The sequence below is a fragment of the Coregonus lavaretus genome (assembly GCF_964263955.1).
Source record: "Coregonus lavaretus genome assembly, chromosome: 26".
Taxonomy (NCBI): Eukaryota; Metazoa; Chordata; class Actinopteri; order Salmoniformes; family Salmonidae; genus Coregonus; species Coregonus lavaretus.
In genome coordinates, this window is record NC_140013.1 from 4,987,122 (window position 1) to 5,005,649 (window position 18,528).

Sequence of the window (18,528 nt, forward strand, 5' to 3'; positions counted from 1 at the left end):
TAGTTGCTCACCTGTATCTGACCTGACTTCAAAACCCTCTGGTTGCTCCATGTACACTTCACAGTCAATAGGAGCATGTAGATATGCTGTTTTGACATCCATCTGATGTAACTCTAAGTCATACTGAGCTGCTAGCTGCATCAAACAGCGTACTGATGTCATATTTGCAGTTGGAGAAAAAGTATCCTTATAGTCTATTCCTGCCACTTGACTATATCCCTTTGCAACATATCTTGCCTTGTATGTCTCAGTCTCATCTGAATTGTTTTTGACCGCATAGACCCACCTGCCCCCCACTGCATTTTTACCCTCTGGCAGTGTGGTCAATGTGAATGTATCATTTTCCCTAAGGGAATCCATCTCCTCCTTCATAGCAGTAGCCCAAATCTCTGATTTTGGTGAAATCATTGCTTCTTTGAAGGTTTGTGGTGCATTGCACATTACTCTGTAGCAGTAGTCAACACTAGGTGGTATCTGGTCATCACACTTCACTTTACACTCATAGTCTTTTAAGTACTGGGGCTTCTTCCTCGCTCTGTCTGGATAGCGTGGACTCTGACTATCTGAAGTCTCGATTTGCACATCTTGTGTCTCTTCGGAATTTTGATCTGCCATCTTGGCTTTTGGCATGGGGGATTGAAATCTCTCCCCATGAAGATCATCTCTCATTTCCAAATCTGTCTGAGTTTGGCGTTCGACTACACCTTTTGTAACGAACTTGACTAATCTGTTTTTAAGAACTTTTCCAGTGTCTGGGTAGTAGACTAGGTATGCTGGACTATTTTTATCATACCCGACAAAAATACCCTTTTCACATCTTGAGTCCAACTTTTTCTTGTTCTGTCTGTATGCATAGCAAACAGATCCAAATTCTTTAATCTTTGAAAGATCAGGCTTTCTCCCAGTAAACATGTAGTGTGGAGTCTGTCCTACACGCTTATTGTAACACCTATTGCGAATTACTGCAGCAGTCATTACAGCATATGTCCACAATTTCTTTGGTAGGTTGCTCTCAAGTAGCATGCATCTTGCCATTTCAAACAGTGTTCTCCAATTTCTCTCAGCGGTCCCATTTTGATGGGGTGAGTTAAGGGGCTGAAGTTTCATGTCTTATGGCATTCTTACTGAGCAGTGACTGGAACTCTTTGGCTGTGTACTCTGTGCCATTATCTGACCTGACACACTTTATTTTTTCCATAAGGGGCCACATCAGCAATAAACTTCTCAGTAGCTTTTACAGTATCACTTTTTGCTTTTAGGAAATACACAAAAACTGCCCCTGAATAATCATCCGTAAATGCTAGAGTATATCTGAACCCATCTTTCGCCTCTGGCTCAATAGGGCCAGCCAAATCAGTGTGCACAAGCTCAAGAGCTGCTTTTGCCTTTTCATCAGGCTCTCTGTTTCTGCTCTGAACAAATGTTCCCTGTGTGCAGATTTCACAGTTGAGGGTAGATTTGTCAATCTTACCTGTGATTTTCATTCCCTCTGTCACATTTTCTAACTTTGACACATCCTCAAAATTACAGTGGCCAAGAATTTTGTGCCATGTGTGAATATCATAGCACCCATGACATCCATCATCATTTTCATCACTTACAGTGTTAAGATAGTAAAGTCTATCGTACTCCTCGATGTCAAAAGTGGTACCGTTCTTGTGGATGAGCTTGTTACACCCCTGTCGAAAGTTGACTGAAGCTCCGTTGGCTGTCGCTGCTTTAACAGAGAAAATGTCCTGTGGAAACGACGGCACGTACAGCGCCTTCGTCAGCGTTGTTTTCACCCGACGACCCGTGTTGTCTCTCAGGTAAACCTCCGCTGCACCTCTCCTCTCCGCGACACCATTCGTTCTTGTTCCGTCAGCCAGCTCCACGGAATGTTTTTCCGGTTTGAAAGTCTCGTCAAACTCCTTAAACTTCCCGATGTCCGTGACTATATGTGACGTTGCTCCCGTATCAACCATCAGCCCTTTATGTTTCAGTCCACGAACCTGACAGTCACTTATTTTGAATGCAAATGTGTGGCCTTCAGCATCTGTTGCTTGTTTCACATTGTCTCTTCTTTTTCGTCTGCAATTTGCGTCAGTATGAGTGGAGCTCTTGCAAAAACTACACCACTGTCTCCGTTCTCTGTGCTCTCCAGTAACGGTACATTCCCGGGCCTTGTGCCCTTTCTGGCCACAGTTGAAGCAGGTTATCTCGGTCCCTTTATCTCTTCCTCTTGGCCAGCTAACTTTAATGTTACTTGCCTTCATCATGTTGTCGTCAGTGGAAATGGCGCTAAACTTCTCGGTGCTTTCATAGCTCCTCAACTTGGTTTTGAACTTGCCATAAGTTGTCGGCTCGTCACTCTGCGTTATGTGGATGGCAAACGGCTTAAATGATTCGGGCAAACCTTTCAGAATCATTGCAATCAACAGCCCGTCACTTAAAGTCTCTTCAGCATTCCTCAGTGCTGTAATAGCCGTCTCAGCACGAATGATATAATCCGTAACACTTTCGTCAGCAGCTTTCTGAAGAGAAGTTAGCTCAGTGTAGAGGCTAATCACACGGGCTTCCCTTTACCTGCATAATGTTCCCTCAATATCTTCAACGCTTTTCTCCCATCATCTGCTGCTTCTCTCATTATCAGGGAAAGACTTTTATCATCCAAAACCTGTATCAATTCGGCGTAGGCTTCTTCATTTTTCTCTCCGTCTTCTTCATCTTCATCCACGTTCAATATGGTGGCCTTTAGCCCTAGCAAACGCAAGTGTCCCAAAAACTTCGTCTCCCATAACTCGTAGTTTTTTTCATCTCCGTCGAAACATAATCTATTCCATCGGCTTCCATGTTCCCTCCTGGGCCCATAACCTGTTGGTGCTGTCATCTTCAGGACAGGAATACCGGCTTACTTAACGGAGGAATAAACACACATGTTCATCATTGGTGTTTCAACCAGAACGCGGGAAAATGCCCTTTCTTTATTTTCGCACATGCGCAGTTGTACATCTCTCGTAGGGCATAACTGTACCAGTGTAAGAACACAATTTATAACATATTAGTCTATATGTTAACAACCACCACTAACTGGACTGGAGTGTGGACCTCAGTTCATCTTTCAATCCCGCACGTGGGTATATGCTGCTAAAAACCAATGAGGAGATGGGAGAGGTGGGACTTGCAGTGCGTCAACCGTCCAAAATAGAATCAAGTTCTATTTTAGCGCCTGGTTATGCAGACACTCACTGACGCTCGCGAGCAGTTTAGATGAAATTATTGAATAACATGTATGTGTACATGTATTTAGCAACGCTCGCGCACGCAACGCGGGCGGTGTGGTCAGCATGTAACGTTAACTAGCTAGCGTTTCTAGCTGAACTGTTTTATAACCCTTTAGCTAGCCAACAAGCACTCCTCTGCGACAATGTTATTTGGGTGCTGGAATATTAGATATGTCTTTTAAATGTAAGATAACTTGAATTGAAATTGGTGGTTACTACTGGTTCTAGATCCGAGGGGAGAGAAATAGTCCGCCATTGTTTGGTAAGGGCTCGGAGTGATGTCACACACCCAAAAGGGCTCAAGCAATCACCGAAGGATAATAATGACTTTGCCTCGGGATATCCTACGAAAGGAACTTTGGCGTACTGTAGTTGCCAATTTGAGCTAAATGTGTGTCTCGAGTAACCTGAGGAATGGATATAAGGCTGGAGAGTTCATTTGTGGAGTATTGGCAAAATGTACTATTTAAAAGATATATAGAAGTTTTGAGATTGGACTTTTATTATCTACCTATAGACAAAAAAGCCCCGGAGGTAGCAGCCCATATCCCAAAGAAAAGCTATTTGTTTTCTCATTGAGTTGTTTAATGATAGGCCTATCACTCTTCATTATTTTTTTTCTATTAATAAAGATGGATCACATTGTATCTGTCTTTCATGCATACACCCCTTTCAAATTAACAGCTCAGCCTCTCTGCCATGATCCATTGCATTCCGTTGTGAGACAAAGTATTGAGCCAGAATTGCATAAAGCATCACTATGATGTGTTAACTCCCTCCCTGGACAGGCAAAGATTTTATAAATGAAAAGCAGCCAATAGAAAGACGTCGCCTTTGAAATACAGTAACTCCATATGTAAATCACAGATCACACACACACACAGCGCATGCAAGCACACACCCACAGGGAGACCAGCGCAGACAGCCTGGAGGGAGAAGAGGCTGAGCAGATTTAGGAGGCAAGGGGAAATTGTGTCGAAGAGGATTTGTTAATAAAAAAATCCTTAATGGCATCTTGTAATTGAAAGGGTGAACAAAGTGTGCACAGCTGGAATCATAAAAGGAGAAATAGTCTCAGAATCCCAACCTCCAGGAATTATGAGACACATGGGCCCAAGTCCAAATGAATCAAGGCTCCATTAATACGAAAGCTTCTTAAAACTGCACTGCAGGGAAGGAGACAGAAGCAAAAAAAGAGACGGAAAGGAAGATGAGAACAATCTGAATGTGGCAGAGATTTGGAATGCTCTTTCAGTAGTTCTGAAATATCCTGAAACTGAACTAGTTATCATTTTGTTTTGTTAACGTGTGAATAAAAAGCACAGGAGGTCATGGTGTACAGTACCACAATGTAAAGGCCTCTAAACAAACCTCTCCCCCATACACATGAATTATTCATAAGATAGGCCTATCAATGTTACATTTCTAAATCGTTCACGAAGACCCACTCTGTCTCAGACAAATATACGTTGTAAAAGGTTACAAGAGTCTAAGTATAAAATATATAAATGCGCAAATCATAAGCAGAACAAGAGGGGTGATAAAAGGACAGCTCGAGAAGGATATCTTTATTTTCTCATCTTCTTGAATTGACTTCACATGCCCCCGAGCCGCTCATAAAGGAAATCGCCTCACACCTTTCCTGAAAGATAGGCTACACTAATGGAGCAGAAAGGTGAAGACAGAAGGTTCGTGCCAAATGTCACCCTATTCCCTATTTAGTGCACTACTTCTGACCAGAGCTCTATGGGCATCCCCTATTAAGCCCTGGTCAAAGGTTGTGCTCTATCTAGGGAATAGGGTGCCATTTGATATTTATATAGAGATTTAGAATTAGTATGAGCCAAGGTGGCGTTGTTATGATAGGAGACTGGCGCCTGTGCAATCCTCCTGCGACAACCACTGCTGAATCTGCAAAGCACAATGCTATACAATTAGCCAAGTGCTTTATGTGCTGTTGTCCAATTAGTAACAAGGCAGGTGCGTACAGCTTCCGTGGGGACTTTTCTTTTGACTCTGAGTGCAGTTCCTCTGAGCACAGAGAAGACAAATGTCATACAAATGAAACGCTTCTCTCTCTAGGAGGATTCCAGACGGGAGAAGTTTCACAATGAGACATTGCTTTCAAGGACGACTATGCATGTTAAGTCTGAGGATAAATTAGAGGATAATATGAGATAATGCTTCGGTGTCCCACAGGGTCTGAAAAATCATAATGAGCATATATGCGCTCTTTAACAGGTTTCTGCAAGTCGTTTTCAGTTGGTCCAAGAAGCTGACTCTTCAGCAAGTAGTTAATGTGACATTACAGTACAAAATCTAAGTTTGATCAGATGTTTTCAGACTTCAAACGTGTTCTTCTGATGACATACTTTGACGTCCGAGGCCATCTGTTTTGTAGATCCAGCGATATGACACAATCCAAAATGAGTGGAAAAGAGAATCGCCATATAATTTCCAGATTATCGTTTCCATAGCTGGATCTACACAACTGATGGAGTAGAATGTGAATTCATCTTTAACATGGGACCACTTTCAGGTGAAAACAGCTGATTTTTGAGTGTAATGTCCCTTTAATGCTGTGTCATCATGCAGAACATTAATGATGGTCCATTTCCATAATCGTAAAGTAGAGACTATTGCTGGCAATGAAGTGTCAAGTCAGGTAATTTCTTTAAGCTGTGCACAATTTCTCTTAACCTCCTAAAGTCGATGTCCACCCCCCTGCGGAAATCTAATTAGCACAATACAAACATTCCCATACAAATCTGTCCGTTTAAGCTAGAGATGCTGTATCAGTTGTTTTGCATTGGATGCATCTCAATCCACCGCGTCTGCCTGTGTAACACTTCCGCATCTGCAGTGAAAGGTGACAGAGCTAGAGCTGTGTTTGTCAGACAATGAGACATCCCGAAATTCGGTCTTCTCACAAAATCATCTATAGCATCTGAACGGCCCACAATCTATTATGACCCATCTATGGAAAGATGTGACTCTCATGAACACGATGGTGTTCTCTGTGTTCCTGTCACGCCCTGACTCAGAGGACGCTTATATGTTGAGTCAGGGTGTGTATATTCCTTGTTGGTATTTTCTATGTTGGATTTTCTATGTTTAGATCTAGTATGTGTAGATCTATGTTGGCCGGTGTGGTTCCCAATCAGAGGCAGCTGTCGCTCGTTGTCTCTGATTGGGGACCATACTTAGGCAGCCTATTGGCACTAGTGGGTTGTGGGATCGTGTTCCGTGTTAGGTATGTTGTTTGTGTACCTTGGACGTTTGTAGTTGTTTATTTGGTTCTAACAAACATGTATGCATATCATGCTGCGCCTTGGTCTGACCCATTCATCAACGATCGTGACAGTTCCTCAACGACCCACACAAGCGTCTTGGGACTTGTCTGAAGTCGGTACAGCCGATCTGCCAACTTCTGTCTGTAGCGTCCAAACAGTTTGGGCTACACACTAATGTGACCCCTCTGTGTAAAGGTGAGACTCTCATGAACACGTACATGTCGGTTGTTTTGCTCTAGGGAAGTTTACAGTATATGGAGACTGTTTAGTGAAAAAAAAGGCGTTAATTACATGTAAAAATTCCTCATCTTTCTTATCTCTCAGATATAGGATTTTTATTTTATTTAACCAGGTAAGCCAGTTGAGAACAAGTTCTCATTTACAACTGTGACCTGGCCAAGATAAAGCAAAGCAGTGTGATACAAACAACAACACAGAGTTACATATGGGGTAAACAAAACATAAAGTCAAAAATACAGCAGAAAATATATATACAGTGTTTGCGAATGTAGTAAATTATGAAGGTAAGGCAATAAATAGGCCATAGTGCAAAATAGATACAATTTCGTATTAACACTGGAATGATAGATGTGCAAAAGATGATGTGCAAATAGAGATACTGGGGTGCAAATTAGCAAAATAAATAACAATATGGGGATGAGGTAGTTGGATGGGCTAATTACAGATGGGCTGTGTACAGGTGCAGTGATCGGTAAGCTGCTCTGACAACTGACGCCTAAAGTTAGTGAGGGAGATAAGAGTCTCCAGCTTCAGAGATTTTTGCAGTTCGTTCCAGTCATTGGCAGCAGAGAACTGGAAGGAATGGCGACCAAAGGAGGTGTTGGCTTTGGGGATGACCAGTGAGATATACCTGCTGGAGCGCAGACTACGGGTGGGTGTTGCTATGGTGACCAGTGAGCTAAGATAAGACTGGGATTTGCCTAGCAGTGATTTATAGATGACCTGGAGCCAGTGGGTTTGGCGATGAATATGTAGTGAGGGCCAGCCAACAAGAGCGTACAGGTCACAATGGTGGGTAGTATATGGGGCTTTGGTGACAAAACGGATGGCACTGTGATAGACTACATCCAATTTGCTGAGTAGAGTGTTGGAGGCTATTTTGTAAATGACATTGCCGAAGTCAAGGATCGGTAGGATAGTCAGTTTTACAAGGGCATGTTTGGCAGCATGAGTGAAGGAGGCTTTGTTCTGAAATAGGAAGCTGATTCTAGATCTAACTTTTGATTGGAGATGCTTAATGTGAGTCTGGAAGGAGAGTTTACAGTCTAACCAGACAACTAGGTATTTTTAGTTGTCCACATACTCTAGGTCAGACCCGCCAAGAGTAGTGATTCTAGTCGGGTGGGCGGGTGCAAGCAGCATTCGGTTGAAGAGCATGCATTTAGTTTTACTAGTGTTTAAGAGCAGTTGGAGGCTACGGAAGGAGTGTTGTATGGCGTTGAAGCTCGTTTGGAGGTTTGTTAACACAGTGTCCAATGAAGGGCCAGATGTATACAAAATGGTGTCGTCCGCATAGAGGTGGATCCGAGCGTCACCAGCAGCAAGAGAAACATCATTGATATACACAGAGAATAGAGTCGGCCCGAGAATTGAACCCTGTGGCACCCCCATAGAGACTGCCAGAGGTCCAGACAACAGGCCCTCCGATTTGACACATTGAACTCTATCTGAGAAGTAGTTGGTGAACCAGGCAAGGCAGTCATTTGAGAAACCAAGGCTATAATTTAATTGTATATATTTTTTTTTATACTTCAAGGGGTCTTAAAATTCTAAATCAAATAGCAAAATGATCCCCCAGGTATCAGAGCTATAACAAATTAGGCTGGCATATCAGGTTTCCTTCCTGCTCTCTGATGTGAACCTAAGCAATTTTCTTGGCAGGCAGTGCAGTGGAAACCGGTCTTGTTACATTGCTATGCAAACGAGCAGTGACATGGCTCCTCCCACGACCCACAGTTAACCACATTGGAGTCTTAGACACAGTCTTAGGCTGCCTCGCCACCTCAGTACTTGTCTACCCACTTCATGGACAAGGGAGACCCCACGGAGAAATTCCTCTGAGTTTGTGTGAGATTAGAGATGGTGTTGTGACACACAGGAGGAGCTCTGCCCCCATGGATCCTGTTGACGGGGCCCTGGAGAAGTTCAGGATCTTCAAGAAGGATGACTTTGAGGCTGACTGGATTAAGGTGACGGAACGCAGCTTTGGCCAGGTCTACAGAGTGAAACTCAAGCTTTGGAGGGAAAAGTGTGCCCTGAAAAGCTTCGATACCACCCTTACTGGCACCAGTTTCTACAGGTATGGTTAATGTGGCTTTATTTGAGGCCTAGAAGATATACTCTAGAACAGAGCAGACATTTCACCCAATAAATCACGTAATTTAATTGCCAGTTTTTAATGGAATAACACACATTTGGGTGTTTGGATAATTAGCAGTTAGCAGTCGTGGTCTAAATACTGGGAAAATAAATGTGTTAGATTAGAAAGGTTGAATGTGACGACAAAAACCTTGTTGCTGAGGCTGCTCAGGTGTGGAAAAAACCTGTAAACTCCCCCTTACACTCGTCTTTTCTTTCTTTGTAGGAGAATGATAGAGGAGGCATCCAAGATGGAGAAAGTGACATTCAAGTACATTGTGTCCGTCTACGGGGTGTGTAATGACCCTCCCGCCATGGTGATGGAGTACATGAGTAATGGCTCCCTGGATCATCTCCTTACCAGCCACATGTTGATGTGGCCCAAGAAGTTCCAGATGATTCACGAGGCCACCATGGGCATGAACTTCCTTCACAGCATGAACCCTCCACTTCTCCACCTGAACCTGAAGCCTTCAAACATCCTTCTAGACGATCACCTCCACATCAAGGTGAGAATAGCTCCACAGAGACGCTGGTATGCCGTTAAAGCAGCTATTACTGTTTAAAAAGTGTAATGAGTGAGACGAGGGTCGTTAATGATATCTAGACTCCTTTTTTAATTAGGCATGCAAACATTAAAAAGTGTAGGGTTATATTTGAATAAGAGTTCAGTGGTATGTACACATTAATGATTATCTGTCTGAAGAAAATGTCCCTCCAAAGATTTCAGATTTTGGCTTAATTAAGTGGGAGGAGGCTGGGAGCAAGAAGGAATTCATTGAAAATTTGACTGCGAGAGGAAGCATTTGCTACATACCTCCAGAGGCGTTCACCCTGTGCCCTGAGCATCCAGGAACCAAGTTTGATGTTTACAGGTGAGGTAGTTGCCAAGGGCCAATTCCTACAAACTCACACATAGGCCCACTATAGAACTGTGTCAATAGGCTAGTTTTCTCTCTCTTTGTAATAGAACAATTATGAGTTACTAACTAAGATATTTGAATAATTTATTCAGTTTTTGTTCCTAAAGTCGTAGATATTTTCAATATCGTTTCTAATGAGGTATTATCTTTGATAATGTAATTTAGATTTAATGTACACTGAACACAAATATAAATGCAACATGCAAAGTGTTGGTCCCATGTTTCATGAGCAGAAATAAAAGATCCCAGAAATGTTCCATATGCACAAATGTTCCATATGCTCAAATTTTGTGCACAAATTTGTTTACATCCCTGTTAGTGAGCATTTCTCCTTTGCCAAGATAATCCATCCACCTGACAAGAAGCTGATTAAACAACATGATCATTACACAGGTGCACCTTATGCTGGGGACAATAAAAGTCCACTGTAAAATGTGCAGTTTTGTCACACAACGCAATGCCACAGATGTCTTAAATTTTGAGGGAACGTGCAATTGGCATGCTGACAGCAGGAATGTCCACCAGAGCTGTTGCCAGATAATTGAATGTTCACTTCTCTACCATAAGCCAGCTCCAATGTCGTTTTAGAGAAAGTGGCAGTATGTCCAACCGGCCACACAAATGCAGACCTTGTGTAACCACGCCAACCCATCCCGCCCACATCCGGCTTCTTCACCTTCGGGATCATCTGATACCAGCCACTCGGACAGCTGATGAAACTGTGGGTTTGCACAACCGAATAATTTCTGCACAAACTGTCAGAAACCGTCTCAGGGAAGCTCATCTGCATGTTCGTCGTTTTCACCAGGGTCTTAACTTGACTGCAGTTCGGCGTTGTAATGGACTTCAGTGGGCAAATGCTCACCTATGATGGCCACTGGCACGCTGGAGAAGTGCGCTCTTCACGGATTAATCCCGGTTTCAACTGTACATGGCAGATGGTGTGTATGGCGTCGTATGGGCGAGCGGTTTGCTGATGTCAACGTTGTGAACAGAGTGTCCCATGGTGGCGGTGGGGTTATGGTATGGGCAGGCATATCTACGGACAACGAACACAATTGCATTTTATCGATGGCAATTTGAATGGACAGAGATACTGTGACAAGATCATGAGGCCAATTGTCGTTCCATTAATCTCATGTCACAAGGACCTGTACACAATTCCTGGAAGCTGAACATTTCTGAGTTCTTCCATGGCCTGCATACTCACCAGATATGTCACCCATTGAGCATATTTGGGATGCTCTAGATTGACGTGTGCGACAGTGTGTTCCAGTTCCCGCCAATCTCCAGCAACATCGCACAGCCGTTGAAGAGGAGAGGGACAACATTCCACAGGCGACAATCAACATCCTGATCAACTCTATGCGAAGGAGATGTGTCGTGCTGCATGATGGTGGTCACACCAGATACTGACTAGTTTTCTAATCCACGCCCCTACTTAAAATTGTTTTGTTATCTTCCACCGACAGATGCATGTCTGTATTCCCATGTGAAATCCATAGATTAGGGCCTAATAAATATATTTCAATTGACTGATTTCCTTATATGAACTGTAACTCAGTAAAATCTTTAAAATGATTGCAAGTTGCGTTTATATTTTTCTTCAGTGTAATTAGATACATGGGGAAAGAACCACATTGAAGTTGTCCTGTCCGGTCAGAGTGGTCTTACGTGTTTCTTGTTTTAATTTAGCTTCTCTATTGTGATGTGGGAAATCCTGACCCAGAAGAAACCTTATCAAGGTGGGAAACGTGAGTAGCGGTAATGCATTCTGATTAAAGTATCAGATATATATTTTAAATCGAATCACAGACACGGTAGTGTTTGACAAAGTTCAGGTAGTTAAACTATACAAGCTTATAATCACATTTTACATTGAGAGTTCATTTAAAAAAAATCATTTCTCATCTGAACGAACATGTAACTTCCTGTGACACAGGAAGCAGTACAATGACAGTGCTGATGAAGGTGTCATCAGGTAGAAGGCCAGGCTTGGAAAAGATCCCTGATGACAAGCCACACGAATGTGAGCAGATGATCACAATAATGCAACGGTGCTGGGATCAGGATCCCAGAGAGAGGCCAGATTTCTCAGGTAACACTTCATCTGATTCCAGATCTGTTTGTGCTGTAAAATACTGTAGAATAGAATAGATACGTTATTGTCCATTTGGCTCAAAATACAATTAGTCTTCTGCCTTTTTCCCAACCTCAGACACACCCACATGTTGAGAGGCACAGGGTTAGCCACGGTGCAGTGCAAGATGGAGAGATATTTTGGGGGCTAAGTGGTTTACTCAATGGCACAATGGTAATGATCTGACACCAGCAGTCCTCCACAATTTTCCATCGCCCGGCCTGGAACCTTTGGTTACTGGTCCACCTCTGGGACTACCGCCAACCAACTCTTATGGTCATTGTCATCAATGCCAGACATTCGAAAATATCTTAGATTAGGCTAGATAACATTGTGTATCCCTCTCCATACCCAACAGCAAACAACAACAAAACAAACCTATCTTCGAGACAACAAAAGGGGGAGAATAGTCTCCCCTTGCTATAATCAGAAACAGTATAGAAACAGAATGGCCACCACTTTGTAATCAGAAAAAGTCAAGAAAAAAATTATTATTCTTGTCTCCAAGTACCATAGGCTTCCCTTTTCAAAGAAAAATAATCATTTTAAGCGCATAGCTATACACATTACCCATGTGATCGCTCCAGTGCATTGTTTCTTCAAAACAAGGCAAGCCCATCTGTTGGAGAACGACACAATATGGCTGAACATGTTGTGTGGACTTTGTTCAGTAAATTATTGGCTGATCTTACACTGGCTGAGGCCAGATCCTCAGACGGGTTGCAAAGGGAGGGGGTATTACTGATAACTTTACCAGTAAACTACCAGAATTTTGGTAACTTTCAAGGATGTAATGGAATTTTAATCACATGACATCTAGTGGCCTTTTTGGGTACTTTAGATTATCACAGGTGTCTTTAATTATCTCTGGCCCACTGGGTGACCTTACAGTTCCTTGCAAAAGTATTCATCCCCATTGGCGTTTTTCCTATTTTGTTGCATTACAACCTGTAATTTGATTTTTATTTGGATTTCATGTAATGGACATACACAAAATAGTCCAAATTAATTAGTGAAATGAAAAAAATTACTACTTTCAAAAAAGTCTAAAAAATTAATAACGGAAAAGTGGTGCGTGCATATGTATTCAGCCCCTTTGCTATGAAGATCCTAAATAAGATCTGGTGCAACCAATTACCTTCAGAAGTCACATAATTAGTTAAATAAAGTCCACCTGTGTGCAATCTAAGTGTCATATGATCTGTCACATGATCTCAGTATAAATACACCTGTTCTGAAAGGCCCCAGAGTATGCAACACCACTAAGCAAGGTGCACCACCAAGCAAGCGGCACCATGAAGAACAAGGAGCTCTCCAAACAGGTCAGGGACAAAGTTGTGGAGAAGTACAGATCAGGGTTGGGTTATAAAAAAATATCAGAAACTTTGAACATCCCACGGAGCACAATTAAATCCAATATTAAAAAATGGAAAGAATATGGCACCACAACAAACCTGCCTAGAGAGGGTCGCCCACCAAAACTCACGGACCAAGCAAGGAGGGAATTAATCAGAGAGGCAACAAAGAGACGAAAGATAACCCTGAAGGAGCTGCAAAGCTCCACAGCGGAGATTGGAGTATCTGTCCATAGGACCACTTTAAGCCGTATACTCCACAGAGCTGGGCTTTAAGGAAGAGTCTCCAGAAAAAAGCCATTGCTTAAAGAAAGAATAAGCAAACACGTTTGGTGTTTGTCAAAAGGCATGTGGGAGACTCCCCAAACATATGGAAGAAGGTACTCTGGTCAGATGAGACTAAAATTGAGCTTTTGGGCCATCAAGGAAAACGCTATGTCTGGCGCAAACACAACACCTCTCATCACCCCGAGAACACCATCCCCACAGTGAAGCATGGTGGTGGCAGCATCATGCTGTGGGGATGTTTTTCATCGGCAGGGACTGGGAAACTGGTCAGAATTGAAGGAATGATGGATGGCGCTGAATACAGGGAAATTCTTGAGGGGAAACCTGTTTCAGTCTTCCAGAGATTTGAGACTGGGACAGAGGTTCACCTTCCAGCAAGACAATGACCCTAAGCATACTGCTAAAGCAACACTTGAGTGGTTTAAGGGGAAACATTCAAATGTCTTGGAATGGCCTAGTCAAAGCCCAGACCTCAATCCAATTGAGAATCTGTGGTATGACTTAAAGATTGCTGTACACCAGCAGAACCCATCCAACTTGAAGGAGCTGGAGCAGTTTTGCCTTGAAGAATGGGCAAAAATTCCAGTGGCTAGATGTGCTAAGCTTATAGAGACATACCCCAAGAGACTTGCAGCTGTAATTGCTGCAAAAGGTGTCTCTACAAAGTATTGACTTTGGGGGGTTGAATAGTTATGCATGCTCAAGTTTTCTTTCTTTTTTTTGTCGTATTTCTTGTTTGTCTTCAAAGTGGTAGGCATGTTGTGTAAATCAAATGATACAAGCCCCCCCAAAATCTATTTTAATTCCAGGTTGTAAGGCAACAAAATAGGAAAAATGCCAAGGGTGGTGAATTCTTGCAAGCCACTGTATCTGTCCCACTATTGTTTGTGGAGATATGCTCTAATGAAGGTCGACTGACTGAAAGCTTAGTCTCTATTAAAATAAATGTGCATCTGACTGGAAGTTTCTCCAGTTTTGCATTTTGTCTCCAGCACCTTCACTATTTGGTTTTGGGTGTGTGGTAGATTCTGCCTATTTATCTACATGGAATTTTCATCACATGTAAAATATATAACATAATAAAATAAGATGATTTTAAAATAAAAAATTGAATGACAAAGCTGTAAAACATTATCCTAAATATAACCCATCAACTTGAAAACCATTGGTGTATTTCATCATGAAATATCCTTTATATTTTTACACACTTTTATTTATTTTACTATGTCAATATGTCTTTGTTGTACATGTTTTGGGGCCAAACTGGTTGAAGTGAAAAAAAGTAAAGAGTTGGAAGAGTTGCAGAGTTAATTGAAAATAATGCCATTGTTAATTAGATGCTTTTTTCATTAATTAGGCTATTTTCTCTTGAACCATATGGTCTATCTACTAGACACAGATGAATTAATATTTTATATGAATACATTAGTAAAAATGTACAAAGTTACCATAGATTGCCATAGATGACCTGTTAATTACCAAAATTACAGAAAATTACAGTCACTTTGGTAAATTAGCGGTAGTTTATTTACCAAGTCTCAGACATCACTCAGACCTGAATTGCACAGCCCTCAGTAACTCTGCATCTGTTTCTGCATAAAGATCATAATTATCCTGTCCAGGGCTTGTACACTGTCAGCTTTCTGATTGTAGACTTTGAGGAGACTCAGAGAGACTTGGAGAGCACATGCTCTGCACAATATAATGCTCACTAATGTTAGATGCCTTATTGTAATATTCTAAAATTAACTCAGATAAGATTGGATAATTTACAAGAGCTGCAGGTCACCTAGGCAAGCAATTAAGGCAAAGGATTAAAGTGCCATGTTAATGAATACTAATGAACACCATATGTATGCATACACTGCCGCATCGAAATTAGCAACATTACTAAGCAATTTTCCGGTCGTGTAAGCATATCGGTAAGATCTGATTTATGCAACAAACTTTGTTTCAACCACAATTTGATTAGCTGCATTATCACCCCCCCCCCCTCTATTGAGCCAGTAGGCCTATATATTCCATATTACAGCATTATTAAGCATAAGAATAGGTTATTTGCATTCTATTTCACATGTCATAAAATGGACACCTTAAATCTGTATGACCAAAAGTGTCCATTTGTTTCAGGGTAATTTTTCTTATCTTCAGTGCCCTTGAATATTGTGTTGACCACAGCAGTTACTGTACATTATGAAAAGTTTTCATTAAACTATAGTGCCTCATGGATTTTACAATCTGTTTTTCCCAAGATCGAAAACACTCATGTTTGAACAGAATTCTAAATAAATATCATACAGTATTCACACTTGTACACATCTTGTTAACACTCTGAGCATGACAGATGCATGCAGTGCATCAATCAAATCCCTCTGAATTTGAGAATCTGTTTGTCTGTTTGTTTATTTCCAGACACTGTTCGAAAGACAGAAGCTCTGATCGACGTCCTGGGAATAGGTGGATGTAGCAACGGGGATAATACACACAAACCTGATTATACCATGCTGTCGCCCAGCTGCAGAAGAGTAAGTGCTCAGTGCTGCATCCTCCATCAATGTTGAGATAACAGATCCAGCATCCACCATCATTGTTGAGACAACATATACAAAGCTCTCTCTGTCTCTCTCTCTCTCTCTCTCATGGTTTGCTCTCCCATGTGTGAATGTATGTAAAAGAAGACATTGATAATGCCAAATGTATCTTTGTATAATGTATGCATCTTATAAACAGTTCTCCTTAGCTCCGATCACATGTTCATCTGGTGCGTCGCCAATATATGGGACAGAAAATGTTTTGCAGAATATCAATAGCTAACTGTTGTTACATATCAAGGTGATAAATAACTACTCCATTAATAACAACATTAGCTTGTTGATGTGCTGCTATTATGATGACTACCATTAACACTTTTTCATTATATCTCCATTAAGAAATCCACGTGCTCACTTGCCAACCCTCCAGGTGAGTACATGGGGAAAACGAATGTTCAGTGTGTCGCAGTGCCTCTAGGGCTGACATTTAAAATGCAATTCTACCAAGTGTTTTTCACATATGGAACTGGAGAAGGAAATGTGGTACTAATTAGAGAAATTGACAAAAAGCTGTCCCTTTGGATCATGTGGAAAAAATGGTTATTTAGCTCTGGCTCTTAGATGTGGGACAAAACAACAAGTGTACAAAATGCATTGGAGGAAAGCATTGTCTCTTGTCCAACTTGTATGCAAATGCATGCACACTTCAATAAACCATGGCTACTGCCACACTCAAATGAGGCAGCAGACATATTGCTATACTTTATTAGATTGATTTGCAACTTTTTGCATTGGCAGTACCTCTGCCTCTGTGTCTTATCTGGTATATGTTGCATTTCTACATTCACAGACATGAGCAACACCAGGGATGACATTCTCAATCTTCTATCAAGGAAAGACTTTGTACATTTCAGACAGGCGCTTAGGAAGGAGCATGTGTCTATGCTCTTCAAAGACAACAACACTCTCCTCCACTACACGGTGGTTAGTGGTGACACGGAGAGTGTGAAGCATGTCTTGAGTCTTGGTGCGGAGGTAAACTCACAGAGCGTCAGAGGATACACCCCTCTCATTGTGGCTGCGCTCCACAAGTTCCACGAGATATGCTCCTTACTGACGGAGCACAAGGCGGATGTTAAACTTGGAGATGGGGACCAGTGGACTCCTCTACACTTCGCCGCTCAAAGCGGCGACAACAGAGTCGTCTGTCTGCTACTGGACAGTGGCGCCCAGCCTAGCGTTAAGGAGAAAGCCGGGTGGACGCCGCTTCACCTGGCCGCTCAGAACGGCCACGAGAACATTGTGCGTCTCCTCCTGAAGCGGCTGGGGAGCGCCGACGAGTGCGAGGAGCTCCACGGGAGGACGGCGCTCCACGTGGCGAGCGTGTACGGCCACCTCGTCATCGCCAAGCTCTTGCTCAGTAAGGGAGTTGACCCCAACGGGACGGACCACTCCCTGACCACCGCTCTACACCTGGCAGCCGAGGAGGGCCACAACAGGGTGGCCAGGCAGCTGGTGACAGCTGGAGCCGATGTCAACTCCCTGGACAGCCGGCACTACACCCCTTTACACTTCGCCGCCCTCAAGGGACACACAGGTATCTGCAGGCTGCTGTTGGACAACAGTGCGAATCCCGACCCCAGGACCCTCCAGGGTTGGACGCCCATGCACTTGGCGGCGCTGAAGGGCCACGCGGCCACCGTGCTAGAACTGGAAGCCCACCAGGGCTCTGTGGACCCGCCAGGGAAGGGCGGCTGGACGCCCCTCCACTTGGCCTGCCACCATGGGCAAGAGGAAGTGGTGTCCAAGCTGCTGTCGGCCAAGGCCGATCCCAACGTGGCAGAGGATAGCGGCTGGACGGCGCTCCACTTGGCGTGTAACAGCGGCCTTTTCCCCAGCGTGCTCCACCTCATCTTGCATCAGGCCAACGTCAATGCTCAGAACAAGAGAAAGGCCACCCCGTTACACCTGGCTGCCCAGAACGGCAGCATTCCCATTATCAAAGCCCTGCTATTGAATGGGGCAGAGAGGTTTAATAAGGACTCAACAGGCTGCACAGCCCTATGCCTGGCCAGGAAGTGTCAGAAAGAGGAGATAGTGCAGCTACTGGAGGACATTTAGTGAGCCTTTCACACTACTGTGCCGAACCGAGCCGCCCCATACCAAGCTGTACTGAGCTGAACTGAGCCGAGCCAAACAAAGCTGTACTGAGCTGGCCTGGTTACATATCCACCATTGTTGCTGGAACTGTGCTAAAAATAATAATGTGAGAAGAAACTATCCAAGCCAGTACAATTTGGTTCGGATTGGCAAGATAGTTTAAAAAGGGTACTAGAAAGCCAACAACGACATGTTG

At 43.0% G+C, this 18,528-nt stretch overlaps 1 protein-coding gene across 1 annotated transcript; it reads left to right on the forward strand.

Moving 5' to 3' along the window:
• Positions 1 to 8,691: 8,691 nt before the first annotated feature.
• LOC311101486 (ankyrin repeat and protein kinase domain-containing protein 1-like) lies at positions 8,692 to 18,293 on the forward strand (the record flags this gene model as incomplete). The annotated part of the gene is made up of 8 exons (XM_084142638.1): positions 8,692 to 8,876; positions 9,162 to 9,444; positions 9,659 to 9,810; positions 11,554 to 11,612; positions 11,801 to 11,956; positions 16,054 to 16,166; positions 16,572 to 16,602; positions 17,023 to 18,293. 8 exons carry the CDS (start codon positions 8,692 to 8,694, stop codon positions 18,291 to 18,293), a joined length of 2,250 nt encoding a protein of 749 aa, XP_083998764.1.
• Between the last annotated feature and the right edge of the window lie 235 nt (positions 18,294 to 18,528).